This window comes from Lygodium microphyllum, chromosome 1 (genome assembly GCF_053477565.2).
Source record: "Lygodium microphyllum isolate KBCC chromosome 1, Lygodium_microphyllum_v1.1.10, whole genome shotgun sequence".
Taxonomy (NCBI): Eukaryota; Viridiplantae; Streptophyta; class Polypodiopsida; order Schizaeales; family Lygodiaceae; genus Lygodium; species Lygodium microphyllum.
Genome location: NC_141135.1, coordinates 65,687,274 through 65,709,774, shown reverse-complemented (window position 1 = coordinate 65,709,774; position 22,501 = coordinate 65,687,274). Strand labels below are relative to the sequence as shown.

Sequence of the window (22,501 nt, the reverse complement as noted above, 5' to 3'; positions counted from 1 at the left end):
CTTTATCTTTTGCTCTCTCTCTCTCTTTCTCTCTCTGTGTTCGTGTTCCTTCTTCTATTGTGCTGCACTCTCACAAAAGTCCCATGAAATAGATAGGGATTCAAATGAAGAGCCTATAATATGTAAGATCATCTTAAAAACAAAAGAATTATTCCCTTGAAATCAGATTTACAACAATTGTAGCTCCTTCAGCTATGATAAGTTTGCTTGCCTTTCTCAACTTTGAATCAAAGTATTAGCACTCATCAGCACATATTTTTAAGATGGAATGACATAAAATATAAACTGCTTCATTGATAGAATTGGCACAAATGCTATGGAGGGATAGAAACCCTTATCTATATGGCTGGCCTTGAGATTACAGATTTGAATCACAACAGCTTGCTGCTGCGTGCACTCGACACTTGAGAAAATAGTTGCTGGTGCAAAAGAATATATAAATGTCACAACCCTTAATAGGGAGAGGCAATATGTAGAGGCCTTGTTGTTAAACAATGATGCTTTTCACTGCAGGTCCAATGACCCACTCATAGCACCGCCTGTGGCACCTGAACAAAGGTGCTGTAATTTCAATATACACACCTGGGACATGTCAGGTTAACAGCTTATGCAAAATGTTACAATGTTGGCTTTGATAGCCATGGCAAGTTAGTGTTCTCCAATGACCGTGGCTCAAGAAGCTGCATCAATGACCAAAGCACCTGAACTCTCTGAACGTCTTCATTAGCCTGCCAAACCCCAACCCGATCCACAATAATATGTCACTCACAGCACAAGTTCTTAAAGGGAGTCCATTTTCCATCCTCACCTTTAATCTACCCTTACACACATCTATTGGTCAGGTAAACTCATTCTGACATGATTAAAAAAGGAAGAAGGCAAACCTTAACTATAAATTTGGCCCATATCTTGTCATGTCTAGCTTCCATAACACCTTTCAAAATAGTCAGACTCAATCCTCGGATAGTATCTGCAATTTCCAAAAAATTCTCTCGCATGCCACAAAGCATCTACAATGCACAACAAAGATGACAAAAACTGAGTGAAAAACAGACAAACTTTCTGTTTTATCTTTGTGAAGCATCAGGCCAACAAAAGCCTGAAACATTTGATAGTCCACATTATTTTTGCATAGACAGCAACAGATATGTGCCTGATTTACCTCAACCAACATATGGCAAGGCTGACTAAGAGTCTCCACCACAATAGGGCACCTTCCTTGCTGGCCTAGCTCCATGGCCCAGCTAACACCACTTTCTACACCACCCCCTCCAGTTGAAATAGAGGTTTTGTGCTCATTCTGACACAAAAAAGACAAAATCTAATTGGGAAACATGCATAGGCATATCCAAACTCTTGTAATGTGCTGGCACACATCCAACTAAGTACAAGTAAAAATATCTACCAAAAAACATATCCCAACCGACTTCCTGATTAGATACATCATAATCATCATATCTGAGACTGTTAACAATAGACAAAAAAAAACTTTCACATCAGGTTTTGCATTTATTCCACCATCTCAATCACTCTGCAATGCAAAAGTACAGGCAGAAAGAAACAGGTAAGCATACTAACATTCCAAGCTAGCAACCATGAGCTCCAGCATGTTTGTCTTTTTTGCCTAGTTGTTGGGCGGCGCATTAGGTTGTTTACTTAGCTCTCCATAAGGCTTTCGTTTGCTGGCCTGATGGCTCCTTGTACATCTAAATATTCTCTAATTCAATACCCATATGTGGGTGAGAGCGCAAGCAGGGTTTTGTGGGGGTGGGACGCAAGAGAGATGAAAATGAAATAATTCATTAACATCTGCAGAAAAAATTTCCAGAGCTGATTCACCCTAAGCAATATGGCTTCATTAAGGGATGGAATATTGTGCACACTATTTTGAATGTTCAATTGGGGATAGAGTATGCCAAAGCTTCTAGTCAGGTGGTGGTTGTGATTCAGCTGGATACTGAAAAAGCTTTTGACCATGTTAGTTGGTCCTTTCTTCAACAATTACTGACTTTCGTGGGTTTTGGCCCCTGAATGACTCCATGATGGAGTGGCACACATTACGCTTTCTAGGGAGTTAACTCAAGAGAATGCTTTCACTCAGTCCCTTCATCAAGGATGCCCCCTAAGTCCTCTACCGTCAGTGTTGGCAACTCATCAGATGCTCTATCTATTGGATAAGCTGGCAACTAATGTTGCAATCGTTGGTTTGGCTCTTTCCAATAGGGCTAAGCTTTGGGAAAATCTATTGCGGATGATTCATTTATGTTTTTCAAGGCTGAGAAGTCTTATCTGGATAGAGCAATAACCATTTGGAGATTGTTTGGTTTGGCTTTGACCCTCCACAACAACACACAAAAGTGAAACAACTCTTCCTTCTTACATGGGGTGGTAAATAACCTCATTAAGCACTAATTACGGCAAGCATAAAATTCAGATAAACTAAAACACAAATGTTATCAATCAATATTGGACAGTTGACTCCTAATTGGCCCTAAAACCGATGCCCCTTGTGGTATCAATTTAACTTGTATTGCAATTAGAAGTACACTGAGATTGCTCCAATCTTCTTCAAAATCCAATGCCTCTTGCTATCATAATTGACCAAGAAGCCTTTAACCTGATTTGCCCCTTGATCTAACAAGGGATTGGCCTCCAATTGACCCTTGACTGGTCAAATCTAAACCCAAATTCAATTGGGATGGCTGTCCTCTTGAAATCTTTGGCAATTCCTCAAGTTCTAGGTACTGATTTCAAGCATGAAGCCTTCAATTTTCTGGCACGGGACCCGAGTTGACTGATAAACCCTAATTTCTGCTGCAAATTAGGGCTTACAGCAGCAAATTCTAAAATTCGACACCATCATTGGATCTAATGGCTGAAATTTGCAGAGGAACTTTGGGAAATGACTAGAGAATGAAAGAGTACTGAAGGGAGAGAAATTTCCAACGTCTATCACGAAAACATGGCCTGATCAGCTGGCACCTGATCCAAACAGCGATGAATGCTGCCACTTGATGCCTAAGCACACCACAAATGTTGCCGCCCTATTGTACTTGCCATCACCAGCAACTAGGAGGGTCACAAATACACTTGCCTGCTGTTCTCATGCTCTCTGGTGGCTGCTACAGGCCAATTTCACCTCCTCGATGACTGAAATCTGCTCCAAACAAGTGTTTATAGCAGCAGCAGCAGCAGACTCTCTCTTTCTTTGTCTTTCAGCCTCCAAACAGCTAGAATAACCTCTATCAGCCTCTAATAGTCTCCACTCACATGGGTAAGTTCTGCCAGGTGGCAGCCTTCTAAATGAATTTTTCATCCATTTCAATTAATTTTCAACATTAATAATTCTAAAGATTAATTTCAACCCTTGTTGCTACCCCAAAAAATTAAGTGTGCCCATCTACAATTAAATTAGCTAGGCCATTTTGACTCCCAAGTGGTCTTGTGACTTAATTGACCCCCTAAACTAGCATTAATTAATTAATTTATGCCTAGTTCCTAATGTCACCCCTACCACTTATTGGCCAATTAAATGCCCTAGGCCAAATTTGATACTAGGCACCTGGTACCTGAACAATATAACTTATTAGAATTTTGGCCTTTGACACCAGCTAACATCTCAAGGTCCTAGCCCATCATTGTGACTTTACTTTCACGTCACATGTGTATATTTCATTAATGTCTAAGCCAAAATGCCAAGCACAACATTAAAATTTCACATCCCCATGATAGAAGTGATTGAAAGAATTGGTGCAGCCCATTTGTTTAATGCTACAGAAAAAGCAAAGAAATCATTTGGGGCAGGTATGGGTCTCTTGGCAACGTGTTACCAAGCCAAAGCATTTGGGCAATGCTACATTGTTAGATAACAAGATTCATATGCCAGCTTTGTGAATGGCCCTGCTACAATCCTTATGTGAGCAACATCATCCTTGGGTAGGCATTGCTATAGCTTTCATTCAGGAAATTGGCATCTCACATGGTCGCACAAGAATCCAAACTTCCTAGCGGCATGTCCTAAATTCAATTCAAGTAATCAAAACACCACATTCTTTTCTTCTTTCACACTTGATTGCTTCCTGTGACAAGGGATCCTTCACTTCACTACTTTGTGTCCTCTTGACTCTGGAGGAGAGACTAACTTCTTGTTGCAAACTAAGGTTTTGGTCACATCTAGGTTGCTTGACTGGCCTGATAAGCACATGGAATGTGGTCAATCTAATAAAATGGCACCAGTGGGTTTATAGACTGTATGAGATGTTGTCATCCTTAGCCAATCTCAGGTTTATTCTTTCTGCCATATTTGCCAATACTTTCGGGTTGCTCAAGGTTATCAACTCATTTGGACCTTCATTTCAGCCTTCATCCCCACAAATGCACTTTTGCATGTCCAAATGATTTCCTAAAATAATGTAAACAACAAAAAGTTGTGGGACCTTTTGACAGCAGCAGCAACAAATGTTGTGTATGCTCTGGCTAGAAGCATGGGCAGCATCTCTCGATGGTGCATATGAGGGTATATGATGATGGTGACAACTATGGGCACACTAGCGGTGAAGGGATAAATAGGGATGAGGAGTGGTATGCACACTAAGTCCCTTTTATGAAACTTGTTGGACAAAGAAAACTGTCCAGAGTGTCGTAGAAAATGGCTAAAATGCCTTTTTTGGGGCTGTTTTAATGAGCCAAAAATTTCCACAAACATAAGATAATTGGATGAAACATATATAGATGAAGAAAACTTGGGACAAGAAGAAAATGAAGGTCACTGAGTTTTGGTTGCTCAACATCCCGAAGGTACTCCACTTCCTATCTCTAACGACCCCATCCTACAATGAGCACTTTCACTTCCTATCTCTACCAACCCTATCCTACACTGAGCACTCTCACTTCAATTACTTCAACCAAGAATGCATTTAATGATAAGTCTTGCGCCAATGGGTCAACTTCATGACTTGGTCAAATCTCAAGCAACAAATTCTTGAGCCCTACGGTCTCTCCAACTATAGAGGCTATGCCTGATCCCAACTGCATAGTCTTCACTAATCAAGGTGGAAGCACCTATTGAAGGAGTGTGCATTGTGGAAAGAAGACACTAGATGAAGGTGGATTGTGGTGAAGGGACTGAAACACAGTCCACCACAGCTTTTGGTGATGACGAAGATGGGGTTGCAGGAACAAAAACAAAAAGGACTGCTAATGGAAAGACCTGTGGCAGCAAAATGTAGTTGTTTGCCAATGAGATAAAGCCTCCAGAAGGCTAAGCAACTGCTCCAAAGTGTGAGATGCAGATCCAGTCCTCAGGATGTGATGGTAATTGGCTGTAAGTGTAGGCAACATCCTCCAGAATAGCCAGCAGATCAAAACACAACTATAACCGAGGTGACAGTGACAACAGCCTCCAAGATGATGGCAGATGTTAAAATGCAGGCCGGAATCTAACTGGGCAGCAGCCAGCAGACATTGCTGCAAGGTCCGACTGTGTGGGCAGCAGCTCCAAGTGACTCCAAGGTAGGCAACAGCAGCTCTAATTGGGCAGCATCCACGACATGCCAAAGAGAAGAAGAGGAACAGCAGCTGGTGAAAGAGGAAGAGTGACTAGAGGAATGATCTGTATATGAGAGGAAGTGGATGCCCACAACATGCCCTTTTATAGGGGTTTTCTGAGCATTTGTCCTACTGTGCAAAACAAGGATTCGCTCATGGGTTGACATTGAACATATTTTAGGGTTTTGAACTCAAAAAACTCTCTGGCCTCTATATAAACAAGCCAACAGTTGCAAACACAATCGGAAAATCTTGTTTTTTAAGAATTACTTTCAAAAAAAAAAGGCTGATTAAGTTCGCAATACCTCCAGTTTGGTGCTCTGATCCCATTTGCCTGCATCCCGAGTAACCATTTGCAAATGGCTCACGTACTCTATAGTCTTTTCTAGTAAAGCATCAATGCTGCACTGTTTCGTCAAAGCATCACAACACAATATTGAAACTTTGACAACAGTATATCAGAAACAGAAAGCCATCATTATATTGTACCTTAGTGGTATTGGGTATGATTTCTCTAAGGTCACGAACACAATCCTGGATTTGCTGCCTATCCTTTGGCCTGGGCCTACAGCTCTCAACTGGACGAGCCCTCTTTTTCCCAGTTCTGATAGTTTCTCCTCTCTTTTCTGAAACAACTCTTGCTTTTGCATAGGCCACATTGACATCATTGTTTGAGTTTCTTGGCTCTGATAACTGGATTGCAGTAGCCTCAAGCCCCTTGATGCTTCCGTCCTTATCCTGCTCACTTGAGTTAACTCCACACTTAAAATTTTTCTGTTTTGCAATAGAAATAGCAGAAGTCCTTGAATCAGGATGTTTATGTTTACCAGTTTGTTCAAATGCTAGCCCACAATAATGACTTGTCAAAGTAGGCTGTAAAAAATGTGACTGCATCTTGCCCTCCAACAAAGGTTCAGGTTTCCCTCGTGTTTCATCTCGTTTTAGTAAATTTTCCTCCAGCATTGGTCTTTTGTTTGCATTACACCTGGCACCTAAACATACTGCCCCACCTTCCAAAGGTGCCATCTCAGAAGCTCGTGAAACAGCTTTCTTAGGCAAATCTATTAGATCAAAAGATGGGCTAGCTGCAAGGTCATCTCCTGACATGTGGCCAGGCATTAAAGAGCGTTCACTCTGCTTTTCTTGTTCTCCTGAGAGGGCGGCCAGAAAAGCATCAAAATCCTCCAGCTCACTACTAAAAGCATCATGCACATCAGAAGTCCCAGACAAAACTCCCAAGCATGGCTCTACATCTTCTAAAAGTGACTGAAAAGACTCCATACCCCCAACAAAATCTTCACATAAAAGATTTGACAAATGGTTATCATCAAGACAATCTTTTCCGCACAGTGCTTGATCTGTAAACTTGAGATTGTCAGCAATGCCAGATCCTTTGGCAAATTGTTCTAAACATAACACTTGCTCATCAGAAAATTTCCCAATAGCACTCCATAAATGCATCTCTGTCTTTGGTGGACTTGGCTGCACCATGTTACCTCCGAGAGGTCCACCTGCACAAGTCATTAGGCAGCTCTGCTTTTCACTGCACATACCTTCCAGAACAGGTACTTCACTGTGCAACCTATGTACAGCTGGAGATTGCAAGCTTTCCTCTAACAGATGTGTTGAAAAACCAATCTCTCTGGTAGCGGAACAACTATTCTGTGGATCCTTTTTTACAGTACACAGAGAGCTACTGTCCACAGGCTCACTAATTATGCAATTTGCCTGGTCTAAAGATTTTGTAGAACATGGTGGTATGTTAGTAACAAGCTGATTACTAGCACCAGAAGACATTAGCATAGTTTGACCGTGCTTGCTAGCAATGGCATTTATTTCTAGTTGAAGCAAGGAAGCACTACTGGCTGCAGTAGCAGCAGCAGCAGCAGGCATCCCAGTAAGCGGAAAGCTTCTGATGGACATATTTTTAGGTCTAGTCATAAGTTTGCCAACAGTGGTCTGAGGTAGGGATCTAACAGACACTGTATCAGGGGAGACAGCCATTCTGGATGATGCAGTATTTGCAGTTTGAGGAGGCTCAGCATTTGCAGCTGTCCTCTCAAGAGAGACAACCTTATTGGATGTTTCGGTTGCAGAAGTATCGATCTTCCCAGTTTGAAGTGACAGATCAGCTTTTGCAGCTACTAACCATGCCATATCTGAAGCCTTACTGGTAAGAGAAAAATGATGAGTTATCCCTGTCCGAGGAGGAATATGATCTTTTGCATCAATTGCTACCACAGTTTCAGGTGTAGCGGTTACTGCAAAATGGCTAAGAACACTTTTTTGGGGTGCCACATCAGCTTTTGTACACACTGTGCCAGTTGGAGTAGCCACGACTGGAAATCTCGGAGTGTGCACAAAATGAGTGTCAAGCTTGGCTTGAGGAAGAGAATCAGCTTGTGCTGTCACTCCACCATTAAGTCTAGCATTGAGACTAGCCACGTTTGGAGAGAGAGAACCACAAGAATGGTGACTTCTCATCCCAGCTAGAGAACAAGCATTCTCTTCTTTTGCAGGCATGTTATCTTCATGTCCAGCCATAGCATGTGTAGCTGCTGATGTAGAAATTGGTTTCATCTGTCCCATCATAGTTGGAGCTGTGGTATGTCCATCCATAGCATGTGTAGCTGCTGATGCAGAAATTGGTTTCATCTGTCCCATCATAGTTGGAGCTGTGGTCAGTGAGAAATGACTTACAATCCCTCTTTGTGAAGACAGACTAGCTTTCATGGGTATTGTGTCAGTTGTATTAGCCAGGATTGGAGATGTGTAACTGAATGCAGAATGGCCAGCAAGCTTAGCTGGAGAAGACAGTTCAGATTCTGCAGTTGTCACATTGTTCGATACAGACATGCTTGAAAATCTAGGAGCGCCTGCATGATGAGCTGTCATGCCAGCTAGAAGAGGAGATTTATCTTTTGCAGGCATGGTAACTTTTTGTCCCCTTCTTACATGTGCAGCTGCTAAGCCTGAGAAAGAAGGTTCAGAGCACACCTTAAGAGGTGAATAATCTGGTGACTGTGTTGAATTCACAGGCAAGCCAAAAACTCCTGGGACAGTACTGGGCTGTGGCTGTAAATGAACCTGCTGTGATGCTAACAACATTGGCAACCTTCCTACCCCATAGTGGCCAAGGTTGCTTCCATAAGTACCTGCACCTGCAGCACCAAAACAGCTCGTAACTGCCGGCACTCCTGGTGCTTTCATAACATTTGCAGCTGTAATATTTGCTGAAGATGGATCCGCTGAAGGCACCTGTGGTACTTGAATGGCCATGGGATAGACTCCGTGAACACCTCCTCTATGAGCTTCAGCTACCAGATCAGAAAAAAATGCTCCTGGCACATTTTGAAGATTCCCAAACAAAGCCTTGACATGCCCAACAAGCTTGACATCTTCTACAATCTGCACGTGCCAATTCAAAAAAAACCAGAGGATGTTAAGTGTAGCATACAACCACATTAGAGTTTCATGATCATTTATGTATCAGGCAACACATGAAAGTAACCTTCTCAATTCTGCAAAATCATGACAAACATGTCATTTTAGACAATGCAGAAAATAAATAATGCTTGGGTGTAGAAGATCACTGGAATACCCACTGTCAATCCACCATTTTTTTCCCAAGAAAAGAAAATACAGTATCAAGCATTTTTGCAATAGATCAATCCATCTCAAATAAGTTGAAAACTACATCTCGATGAAGTGGAGCAAGCACACACTAGCTTGCAAGTTGGACACAAGAAGTTTGGTTTCGAGAGATTGAACAGGTGGAGAATCATAGCAGCATGTATTTGGGCGGTTTTCAAGCCTTAGCAAGCACGAGACTGATTCCATAAAGTGATGGACTTAACTCGGAGAACTTGGGATTTCGGTCTTCATACAAGATCAACACTTGTTTCAATATTCGTAACTACTTGGGCATGTGAATGTATTCAAAAGGAAGAGGTGCTTTTTGGAATATTCGTGATTTTTAATACACGCAAAGAAAGCGTGTGCGAACCCCAAAAAGCTAAACGTAGCGTGAATACAAAAGCTTAAAAATGTAGTTTTTGCATTGATTTGGGGAGGAAAAAACGACGTATGGGGGACTGTCAATAAAAAGGGGGGAGAAAGGATCGTCATAATGTGGGACGTGATCGTATGCAGACAGCGGACTTGATAATACGAAGGAACTGTCAGCAACTCTGGTTTTGGAATCAGGATTTTCGAGACCTTTCATTAGTCGTCAAGGTTAATCGTGTTCAGCACAAAGAATATCAGTTAGCTGAAAATTTATCGAAACTGGAAGCCATGTCTTGCCATATTCTGCAGTGTTTGAGTCGCATCGTGTATTAAGGGAGAATGGGACGAGGACGACAAACGGAAAGGTGGCGCATGGAGCTACGAAAGGGTGGACGGTGAATTGATTTGTTGCAATCTCCAGGCATCCAGTGCTCGATCGTGAGAAGCTGGTCATGTTTAGATTGGACGGACTGAATGGACACAGGGAGCAATCAATATTTCTATATGTAGTTATTAAGCTTGGGCGGGATATTGCAACATGATGGTTCTCATATTCTGAATGCTGTTTTCCAGGATGCACGATTCAGTCGTCTTCATCATCCTTGGCCAGCCATGGTCAAGATCACTGGCTTATGGGGAGCATGCTTTGCTTGGAGGTGTTTTTTGTTTTGCTGATGTTGGTACGTGTTCCTTTGGGGAGAATGGTTTACTGCTAATATTGTGGGCCAGAAACATCAAGATCTCATGAGAGGTGTATTATTGCGGGTCTCTCTTCTACAAGGCCTAGTTCAGATATAACTGGGGACAGGTAATTTGCATGCACTTAAAATTGGAGTGTAGAGAGATGTTTTTGGAGGGCATGAAGACAATTGTCACTGCATAAAAGAAAAGACGAAAATTAAGCAAATATGGCATCGGTCACATGACTCAGAATTTCGTGATGGTCATTATATTGTAAATAAAATATAAGGACTGCCAAGTTTTATAAGAGGAGAACTAAGGTGTGCTTGAGTTCTTGGAAGGCGTATATGCAGTTGTTTCTAATCATCTAGTCTTTTAGAGGCTTTGAGGTCTCTTGCAAGCTTGTAGCGGTAAAATCTCGGTTATCAGAGATTAGCACCAAGTCACAAACCTGTACCGGTGCTCAGGCTTTTCCTTTTGTGTCTTGGGTTGTGTGAGATCACCGCTCGCGATACAACAGTACAAATATGAAAAGAAAATGACGGGATAACTTGGATAAACAGCTCTCAGGCTATCTACACAAGGGAGCTACCTAGCACAAGGCTAGTAGAATAATTAGCCAGGCCAGACTCCCGACTATGTAAGAAGGCCCACAGTTTCTGCTCATGCTACTTGAAAATCTCTGCACTCTCTCCAATCTGCCTCTCAGAGTGAAAAACCTCTGCCCATATGCAGGCGAGATTCTCCAAAGAAGAAATACACGACTATCCAATGGCCTTACTGCATCTCACTATCCACATGTACCAAGCTATGGTGCTTCCAGTAATCTCCCATCTGTGGCAACATCCTGCAGTCCGCTCAGTCTGTACACTCTCAACTGCTTAGCCTGCAATACCAAACAGTGGCTCCCCTTGGAGGTCGAAAGTCCTCATATCCAAAAGTAGCTCCTCTGTTCATGAAGTAGATCTTCTGTCCATGGCTCAAACTACCTCCCCAAGTCACAGTCATGCATGCCATTAAAGACCGAATTAAGAGCTCTCCTCCACCCCTCCTAGGCAGCATATCTTCTGCAGGAAGAAAGGTGTTGCGTTAAAGTTGATAACAAACACTTCTAGATGGCTAATTGCTGTGCACTGGAAAATCTTCTGCAGGAATAAAGCTGTTGTACTAAAGTTGATAACAAGCACCTTCCACCTAAAGCTAGTTTGGAGAAACGGATTCAGATCATCATCTGTTAGAGGCCATCAGTAATTTGGGCAGCACAAAAGATGAACGGTTTTCCAGGATACTATTGATGATGCATCTATATAACCAGTGAAAGCCCTTTAAAGAAACATTTTTCTAACTCTGAAGTTCCATTTGTGCACACCACAGAATTTGCAATAAGAAGGTGAACTGCAAGCGCCTAGAGCTTTCTAATAAGAGGTTCCAACATTAGTGTTCATGGCATCATTGAGATTACACAACTCCCAAAAAAACAGGAAATTTAACATCCTGTTAATCCATAAACAGTGTACAACAAATGACTGTTGCAGAAGGTCCACTGCATCGCATCCTTTAGCACGACTAGAAGTATTTCCTGTCCTGCAACAAATCACAAGCCCTCACAAAAAACCCATACTCCGTAAAACATCTGGCTACCACAACAGACGCAATGCTTGAAGCATTTCATGTCAAAACACTCAAAAACACAAGCAAACAAAAAAATGTTGTATATTTGTTAAGGTTGATTTTATACACAGTTACAGACGCAACCAATTTGCCAACAGGAACAAAATAAATTGGCCCATAAGAAAAAAGCTAATAGAAGAGTCGTACATTGTGGACTTCTTTAGAGGAGGGTATGGCATTTTACTCTGATGTAGAACTTGGTGCACACACCTCCTCCCAAACAATTTGTCCATTGACAATAGTTTTCCCCCAAAAGACTCCTCCAGCACTTTACACTTGCTAACATGCAATTATAGAAGTAATATTTTGCTTTGAGAAGCTTGCAAGCACACACACGTGTGCACACACACAGTGTACACGTGCAAAGAACAGAAGAGGCACCCATCTCTTCATGCATTTTGATCCTCCTCCAACACGAGGGTTTGAAAAAAATAATGTGGCTGAGAGTTTTGGCACAAGGATATCTGTGGAATGTATAGTTATAGAGTTGTTAACAGGAAAGACTAGAAGATGGTATTACTTGGACACAAAACCTGGCACCTCACCTCCTTCTGAACAAATCATCAATGAAGAAAAGACGTGGCACACATCTTTTCATGCTGGGTGCTTCTTTATGCGTTTGATCATCCTCCATCGCGAGGGTTTGAAAAGAAAAATGTGGCTCAGAGTTTTGACAGAAAGATGTCAGTAGAATGTACGGTTGTGGACTTGTTAAGAGAAAAGAGTAGTAGCAGGTGTATTACTCAGACTCATAACCTGTCAATCTCACCCTCTGAACAAATCATCCCTTGTAAAGGGCCTTTCCCCTGAAAGGCTTCATGCCTTGTCCAGCACTTAAGACTTGCTTGGGTGCAATTATAGCAGAAACTTATCTTGCTCTGAAATGCTTACTTTAAAAATTACCCTGAACTGCAATAAAGGTATACCCCAAGCAAAGGCAACCAACATCAATGCGCACACACGCATACACACACACAAAAAAGAAGAAGAATAAGAAGAAAGGAGAAAAACACACATAGACAAAAAGAGCAAGAGATGCAACTTGACCGTTTGAGTGGAGCCTAGTTGCACAACACCTTGCGGTACCGCTATTACTGCAATGGTCTGTAAGGAACAAATTGCAATCAATTAGATTTTCATTACTCACTGAGGAAGGCATAACCTGACATTATAAATGTCTGAAGAAAGCATGCAATCATTGGACTTCATCATGCAAGGACCACATATTATGACATCTCTGCCCAACATTTTTGACAGAAAAAGGTTCTGTGAGGATAACGAAGCAGCACAGCTCCAAATGTACACATCCTCAAAAAAAGAACCATGTAAAACAAGATGAAAGAGATGCAGACCAATTTTCAGCATGGGCTTATGGGAGCCTACATGAAAGTATGGCTTGTACATTTGAAATTATTGACATGACAAAGTCATCTTTTGCTCAAGTATCTCTTCCCTGCCCCCCTCACCCTTGCCCCCAAAAAAAAAACCAACTCCCTCACACCCTCCAAAAATGACACCAGACAATACAGCAGTGAATGAAATCCTTTTACAAAGTAGCCAAGAGAGATTGGGAAGTACATTTATGCAATTGCTGCCACACAAACATCTATAAACCACAGACAATCAACCATATATATCAGATTTGTGAATTGATTCCACTTTGCAATGCTGTTCTCTATGTATCACTTCAAGGTGAAGAGTTCCTTCTCTTTTGAAACTCCAATGCGCACTCATCTACTCTCCACACATGCAATGTTGAGATTCAAGCTCATCTATGTCACATCACCAACACTAGAGAGTTGTAGCTTAGCTGAACTAGACATGTGTGCCTTAAATAAGTTGGACAGGTTAACCCTAGTTAGTCAACCATGGTCAGTTGCTAGACCTACCTATCTTTTACATCATGGTTGTAGTGTGTAATACATGAATGAATAATGGGAACATGAGAGTACACTGCTATCTGTTGCAACTCCATGTCTTTGTCTATCTTTCTCCTCCTCTTTTTTGACACGGTATCAGAGCAGGAGAACTCGACCTCAAAGTGGACGGGAGCTCAGCTTGAAGGAGCTGGCATGTAAAGACCTGTGAGTGGCCTGTAAAAGAAAAGACCTGTCCTGGAGTGCTGGCAACCATAGCTCAAGATCTATGTCCGTTCTGTTCAAGATCTACACAGTGAACAAAGCCTATTGAGGCTTATAAAGAGGGCTTGTTAGCTTGCATTGGAGCCTGGGAAGTACTCATTTGAAGCCAGCATAAGCAGCAGGAAACAAACGTGGATTTGGACTGAAGGCGCCTCTTTGGAATGCTTGTTGGAGCAGCATTGAGGAGTGTTGTGCTGAAGAGTAATGTCATGCGACTCATGTTAAGTATCACTTGGAGCCATTTAAGCATTGTGATGTACCTGTTAATGATCATGGCCAGATCTGGAACTCCCTTACAGTCAGCGTGATCTGCCCAAAACTGTGCCTGCATTTACTGGTTGATTGGGAGCATCATAATCCAACAAAGTAGCTATGCTGTGTCTTGCAAAACAATGAGTATCGTGCCTATTTAGTGGTGCTTATCTAGCACTAGTGAGGGCTCAATGCTATAAGAAACCAGCATTCCATCAGTTTCAGGACAGCGTGACAGGCAAGAGTGTGTCAATTTGTTGGACACAATGCTCTGACATATTGAGTAGGCTTCTACTTGATTAGTGGATGGTTTAAACATTGAAGATTCAGCAGGTATTGATATGGGTATCATCCTTGATTGGTTGGGCATCTTGAGAAGTTTCTTGGCTTCAGTTATATGCAGAACACAGCATACATAGTGCTGTAATTATATGTGGACAGCATGTATTACATTGCATAACACTCATTGGAGTTTATACAGATGTCTACTGATGCCACCGTGATGATTGGTAATTGTGAAAGGCTTTATGAATCATTTTGAGCATTTGTTGCTCAGGTTAGAGTGGAGTCATTACTAGTTATAGTAATTAAGGCATTGGCTGGTTACTATCTGGACGAAGATTTCTCTTCATGCTTGTTTGATGTGTATGCAATATATGGTGTTCATAGCAACATGTATCAACTCCCATATGGTGTGGCAACTATCTAAGATGCATTGAGATGTTGTTGGGTTGAGAATACTCCACCTACTATAAAGTTTTTCACTGCTAGTCATAACAGGCTGCTTGCCTGTCATAAACTGTGGGAAAGTTCAGTGTATGTCAGCATCAATTTCATGCATTCACTAATGCCTATATAAACACAATTTGATGTTGGGGTGTTTTATCACTGCCCTAGAATATTTTTGAGCTGATTTGAGCTTGGTTTATGCTCAGTTTAATTGTGTTTTTTCACTGCTGGAATACAGTTTACAACAAGCAATTAGTCAGTGGAAGAATTGCTCTTGGACTGCAAGGAGTTAGGCATCTACAAGTGGTCTATTGCAGTGAATACCTTCTATTGCAGATATTACAAATGCTACAAGGAGTGACAATATAACACAAATTGTTGGTGAGAAGCTTGACAAAAGGCCTTGTATGGGCTGAAACAGGCACCAAGAGCGTGGAATATTTGCATTAGTACATATTTATAGCTTGTTTTTCATATGGGTCGTGCAAACCATAGTTTGTATACAAAGAAGATAGAGAATGGCTATGTTTTCTTGGTGATTTATGTGGACAATCTAATCATTACTGGAGAGGATGATCGTGGGATTGCTGAAATTAAAGCAATGTTGCAGGCTGAATTTAAGGTGAAGGATCTTGGAGAGCTGAAATATTTCCTTGGGATTGAGGTTGTGTCTACACCTCATGGTATATGGCTGCTACAAAAACAATATACTCATGATATATTGTTGAAATATGGAATGATAGATTGTAGGCCTATGGAAACACCATTGGATCAAAATGTCAAACTAGTAGTCGATGTTGGAAGTGAAATAGAGAATGCCACTATGTATAGACAGATGGTGGATAACTTGATCTATCTTACTATCACTCGTCCTGATCTGAGTTATGTAATGGGACTAATTAGCCAATTCATATAGAAGCCTTGTAAGCCATATTTATATGTTGTCAAGAGAATCATACAATACGTGAAGGGTACTATAGATTATGGACTATTCTATAAGGTCCTTGGTGGTATCTAGTGTCAATTGTTGGCCTAGGTCATTCATTTGGCCATACTAGAGAAGTGGTGTTTAATTGTATCTAATGCCTGTCTGATAGTCAAAGATAGCGTAGAGACACTCGGTAATGGAAGTTGCCTAGCCAATTTAATTATTGGCCAGTCTAATTATTTTTCAAGGCACCTAAATAATTATTAGATTAATTTTCAGCATTTAAAGAATGAAAATTAACATTTAATTATGGATAAGGCTAGAAAAACCACTTGGGAAGGCTGCCACTTGCCAAAAATGCCCATGTAAGACTGAAAACCCTCTTTAGAGACTGGAGAGAGGCATTTTTAGTGCATTCAACTTGCAAGAGAGAGGAAGGAGATGTTGTTGGTCTGATTTGCAGCCAGTGGAGGACCTTATGAGGCAGCCAAGGGCTGGAGAATACCAATTAATAGCAGGTGACACCATCTACAAGCTGTTGAGACAAGGCAGCAACAGTAAATGATTGATTTTCTTTAGTTCTTTGCATCTACATGCTGTTGTGGCAGGGCAGCAGTTGCATTTGACTGATTTTCAGTCATTCTTCGTAACAAAACTCTGAATTCTCTCTCTCTACAGCTTTCTCTCACATCTTCTAGCCATTTCACAGCCTTGCTCCGAAGATCTCAGCATTTGAACCTTGAAGGCTGAGAAATTGCAAATTTTCCTATTGTAAACCCTAATTTACAACAGAAATTAGGGTTTAGCAATAGCCTCAAGAAGCGTGCCAAAAATTGGAAGCTCCAAGACTTGGATTTTTTAGGGCTGAAGGTGATTTTCAGCTAAATTCAGGTGGAGAACTGCCAACGATTGAATTTGGGGCATTTCCATCGTCTATGAAGTGGGTGAAGGCCAATTAAGTGCCCGAATCAAAGGGCAAAATAGATTGAAGACTTGCTGATCACTCTGGACAGTAAGGGGAGTTTGGATTGCGAAGGGGATCGGGAGAATCCCATTGTAAATCAACCTCTTTAATAATAAAGCTAAAGAAATACCAAAAGGGCCGCCAATTTTGAAACCAATCAGGTGTGCATTGTCCAAGATCAATAGGTAAATTTGTATTTTCAGATTTGCATTAATTGTTTGCTGCTGTAATTAAGTTGTAATCAAGGATTTACCACCCTATCCGAGGAGGAAGGCTGGTTTCAGTAAGGATTTAAATAAGGACCCTTCCATCCTTCATGGGCCTAATAATGACTTTTCTAATTGACCAAAGATAGGAAGCTTCACATGATGGCAGTCAAACAATTCATAATCTGATCAGCTACAAAAGACTTTGCTGATTGGCCAGAGATAAGAGCTTCACCTGCTTCCCACATGGTGTTGGACATTCAATTTATGGACTAAGAACTTTACTATAACCTACTTGTTCTAGGAGCTGATCAAACAAGCCTTGCCTTCATTATTTCAACTCTCCCCTTAATTGTGCCCCCCCCGCCCCCCCCAAACCGGGGGCAAAAAGACAAAAAAACCCCAAAAATAAGGGCTCTATCACACCTTCAGAATTATGACCCAGCTCCTATTCCAGTTCACTACACATCAGCATTCTCCATGAGGAGCCCAAGGGTGTGTTCCCTTGTGATTCTCGTGATGCCTATAGACCTCTCAAGAAGTCCATTGATCAAAAGAAGACATTGGTATGATGAGAAATGCAAAGCCATCCCACTCTTCTACCTTTTTTCCCCAAAGAAAGGAAAATGTTAGTAATATCACCTTGGAGAAAATCCCTGTAAGGTAAGATACAAAGTACAAAGGACCCATATAGACTAGCTAAGTACATCATAAATGCAATGGTTGTGTGAACAACCAATCTAGTGGGCCATAATGCCAGACCAACTGAGGGGCTGTGTGCAAGAAGGTGCTGGAGTCCCACATCCACAAGACACTCTTCTGTATTTGTGATAGTAACTGGAAAAGCAGATCAATAAACAAATACATAACCAAGAGAAATATAGGCTCTACCAATTTACTCGCGCAACCCATATCATTGCCCCTATGTTGGTTAAAAGTCTTTAAAAATGCATTGTGCTGACAGCCCCCCCTCACTAGCACTTTGAAAATGGTCAAAATAATTAGAATATGTAAAGCCTACATGCAGAACTACCTCTCAGCTACTCAGTCAAAACAAACAACATTCAGCACTCATGTATTCCTCAAGTGCATGTTCAGCCCAACAACCTTCATGCCAGTGCATGTGCATGGCAAGCAAAATAAGTCAAATAAAAAGATATTACCTTTATTCCTGCTGCAAATTGATTTTGCCAACCTGCCGGGTACTGCAAAGTACAGAAATAGAACCACAGCTTTGAAGATAAGCAAATCAATGAAAATATAATTTGCCAAACAGAGAAGAAAGCGTGCATTGTCTAGATGAAATTATACAGACCTTTTCAGATTGTATTCGATAGCTTTTCTTGGTGTTAGCCACGATGTCTTGAGTAGCCATTTTATCAGTTGGACAAAAGATCCACTGATGCTTATTGGTGAAGGCTACTCTCCCAATAATCCTAGACAAATGTGTACTAAAGCCATTAGATTAGATGAGAGTCTCTAATTTTACTACAATCAACACTTCAAATTGTTCCATGGACTCCAGAGAAATTAAGGACAAAATGAATTTTAAGATCCTGAAAAAGAGGTTGGTCAAAGAAAATGTAAAAACACAATAACCATGAAAAGTACTTGCAAAAAGAAACTCGTCTTCACACCAGTCAAGTAGAATGGTGCATTATGGCATTCTCCTCACTGCCACATAATCAACAGGAAAGGAAAACCTACCTGATGGCACACCACTGTTACAAAAGTAAGACAACAGATACAGTGGGTACACTGAGACCTATCACTACGGGCCACAATGCACTGGTAGAGCAACCTGTGGTCCTAAGTGACTAGGAGTCCACCTTCAATAATCACTTTATACTTCATTAGGCACTATGGACGTTAGAACACACATTTTCTCAAGGCTGTGAACAGAATCCTAGCAAACTAAAACTTTGCTTCAAAAGGTACATTTGAGTTTTGAGACAATGAGTCCATGATCTCCGCTCTAAATGAACTTGTTCAGCTAGTATGCATTTCATATGTATGAAAATACAGAACGAGATAGTACCATAAAGAGCTGTTCACATTCATCCAAAAAATAGGGCGATAGAGTGTCTAAAACAATCTGGCATTTCATGTACCCTCTTACAATTTTATGTTTCTTTACAAACATCTGCAAGGTGATAAAAAGTTCATCAGATCTCATCGTGTGCACTATCAAAACTAGGTTAGCAAAACAGCAACCTATTGGAACTATATGTTGTGTGCCTAGAACTCCCACAAGTGAAGAAAACTATTGGAATGCTTTCTGATATGAATGATTTGAAGCAAAGAAGATGAATGTTGCAACTAAAGTTGCCTGCAAAGCCTCAAGTTAACAGAACTACAACTGTCCCCACATACTTTTTATCCTATTAACAGGAGTTTGTTAATATGGTACTGGCAGGTGGTATCAAGCCTGAACAGACATTCCTGCAGTTCCATCCTCACCTCAAACAGCATCACAACCAACAATCAGCAGTATTACGATGGTGAGGAAAAAGAAATGAAGCTATTTTACAAAGTCAGAACACTTCAAACGTGACAAGAGGGACTCTTAATTGGCAACTCACCCTTCTCCAACAGAATAGACATGATATGACATCTTGGCAACAGAAAGCCCAATTTGATCCTCAAAGTTAGCCTGACTATCAGTCATTGGCTGGCTGAATAATCCAGAAGATACCAACGGACTGATCATTTGCTCAGAATTAGATTGTGGTGCCACAGTAGCTTTGGATGGTTCGTAAACTCCATCCTCCCAGGTCAGAACCCTGTTTTAATTTGCAGACAATGTCGCACTGTTACTATAGTATGACAACACATTGATAGAGGTACCAAACACATGAGTGAATTTCAAAAAGCCAGCTGGTGAGCTGCATTTCTATAATGACCAGTTGGATGCAAAGCTTTAAAGTTCACTATTGACAATCAATATAGACACGCACAACCCATGAAGTAGACTTGACGACTGTAGCAGATTGCAGCCAATCAGAATGTAATTAGCACAAATGTCTGAATGCACGTGGCATCAAGAAGACCAGACCATAAGATATTAACAGAACAAGAAAAGGGACACCCTGATTGACCAGAAACAGTAAGCGATAAGTACACTCACGTCCGTATCTGCTGCTTGAGCTTCCAAAACACCGCATAACACCATCCTGTGTCATAACACAAGCCTCGAAGTGTTTGTTGTAGGACTGAGGCCATTGTCGATGAAACAACTTGCTACTACCTTGCAGACCATTTGCTCATGGTGCAGCTTCATGCAGGAAGAGCTCCTCTATACAAAACAGTCTTAAGTGTTTGGGCAAGAGCTTCTCTCTGTGAAGCAATGGAAAGAAACGCTCTCTCTCAGGAACAAGCTTGCAAGCTGCATTCCAAGGATATCTTTAAAAAGCGTGATTGACAGCAAGTTTGAAGACTGAAACTAATTGTGCTACCTTTCACCGTAGCTAATGAAGCAATCAAAGCATTGAAGATAATTGCACGCTGACCCCTTGTCTTTCCTTCTGCACCTAAAAATGTCTCTACCATGAAATTCTCCGCAGCCCAACAGGAAAGAGGAAAAGCAGCTCCGCCAAAAGAAGGTGACACCAAATGTTGCATCGAGGACTAGAGAAGGATGTCTATCAATTGCCCCTGATAAAAAGAAGGAATAGGCAAATGTTGTATCGGAATCAAAACGATAGAAGGGCAGATGAAGCGAAAAAATGCATCAATGAATCGAAGAGCAGATGGAGAAAATGTCACAGTTTCCCAAACTGATGTATCTGGAATGGAAAGCGGAAGGACCAACGTGTCTCAATTCTCCTAATCGGCTGCTCTTTTCAGAGGAGCAGAGGGAAAATGGACGGTTCTAGTCCTCTTGCACTGCACTGGTTCAAGTGGGCAGGTGCCAGGAACAGATACAGATACAGACTCCAGAGAGAGAGAGAGAGTGTGTGTGTGTGTGTGCGAGAGTATGTGTGTGTGTGTGTGTGTGTAGTAGTGGTAGAAGGAGAATGAGATCTGTGCGGTGGGCTCCAGCGGATCGGACAGAGAGGCTTTCGAATGGTCTAGAGAGGATAAATTAATCATGAGTAGACATAGATCGACTGTGGTGAAAACTATTTTAGTTTGTCTTTCATACGGTGCCAAAAGGTCAGCCATCAAGCTCCCTTTCTAGGAGCAAGTTGCAACCATCAAGATCCCCTTTATAAAAGAGGCTGTACCGTGGGTTTCCCAATAGAGGCTAGAGTGAAGAAATCCCAATGATTTGATATGGTGGTTCACAATCATGCGGATGGACAACCAAGCTTGTGGAAAGGAAGATTTTTAGAGTTCACACATACCTACATGCGGTCAAGTTAAATTTGTGTCAAGTGCTATTGTGTTGTTATTGGCATGGCTGCTATGGTTTCACCTGCCTCGTGATAGGTTCTCGATGCAAATTTCCTAGCTATAGCTCTTGTTGGATGTTATCTAGGTGGGGGGTTCAAGCCAGACATGATTCATGTGAGTGAACACCGTTTTGAATCCTTCTCCGTGCGACACGGCTACTCCACAACCCTAGACATTTACACTGTCCAAATAAGTGTGAACCGGGCCTTAGAGTTGGTCTCATGTAGGTCAATGAACTTGCATGAGGGACTTCCAATGTTAGTCACTATGGACCCACGTTCCACAAATAGTGCCAAGGCTATTTCAAAGAGTGTTTCCTTTTGCCGAGAGAGAGGCTACCATTTTTAGAAGTGAAAAATGGCAAGCGAACGAGTTGTTGCCACCTCACTATTTACTTTGATGAGTCAATGGGTACCCCCTTGAACAACTCTGTTTCACCCCAAGATTCATAAAGTTAGGTCAATAGTAAACCACACACTTTGACTCTATCCACTACTATGACTCACACAAATAAATTTTATGTATGCATGTCATGGCTCTTAAGTGAAAGAGTTGGGCCCATGGTATTTAGGCTTGTCCATAATGGATGCACTTTCTCCACACATTTAATGCTACAAAGTCAACACCATCTTCCACACCTTAAATTCTCACCCTTAGTAATCTTCATCCAACGCTTGAAAAGATTAGTAAGAGAACCTTGTAAATGTTATAGGCTTAAGCCTTGTAGATGCTACAAGATACAATTGAACTAGCTTTGCTTTGACATGGCAATCATACAGAGCATGTGATGACACGAGGGTTGTTTTAGCACACCATCCTTGACAACTTCATCTAACCCATTTCATATCCAACTTCGTTATGCCAAGCCTATCATCACTAGCAACAAACCACAATCAAGAGAATGTGTTTAAGCATAACATTACAATCAAGATTCACATGTTGCAAAGGGTACTTGAGAAGCATAGACTACATCATCTAT

General features: G+C 41.4%; 1 protein-coding gene across 7 annotated transcripts; it reads right to left on the bottom strand.

Annotated features, from left to right (window-relative positions):
- Positions 1–269: 269 nt before the first annotated feature.
- Positions 270–21,155, bottom strand: LOC148041203 (uncharacterized). 7 transcript variants are annotated; one of them, XM_087678034.1, is made up of 12 exons: positions 20,583–21,150; positions 20,255–20,463; positions 19,710–19,910; positions 18,443–18,563; positions 18,291–18,332; positions 12,955–13,011; positions 6,375–8,955; positions 6,037–6,292; positions 5,853–5,949; positions 1,163–1,300; positions 885–1,010; positions 270–728 (listed from the first exon to the last, which is right to left on the bottom strand). In XM_087678034.1, exons 2-12 carry the CDS (start codon positions 20,347–20,349, stop codon positions 618–620), a joined length of 3,825 nt encoding a protein of 1,274 aa, XP_087534160.1. In that variant the 5' UTR covers positions 20,350–20,463; positions 20,583–21,150; the 3' UTR covers positions 270–617. The 7 variants fall into 7 exon arrangements, 6 of the variants coding, with proteins under 6 accessions (XP_087534160.1, XP_087534127.1, XP_087534135.1 ...); XM_087678001.1 differs by having other exon boundaries at positions 5,853–5,954; positions 6,037–8,955; positions 20,583–20,781; positions 20,893–21,147; XM_087678009.1 differs by having other exon boundaries at positions 5,853–5,954; positions 6,037–8,955; positions 20,583–20,781; positions 20,905–21,147.
- Positions 21,156–22,501: the final 1,346 nt, after the last annotated feature.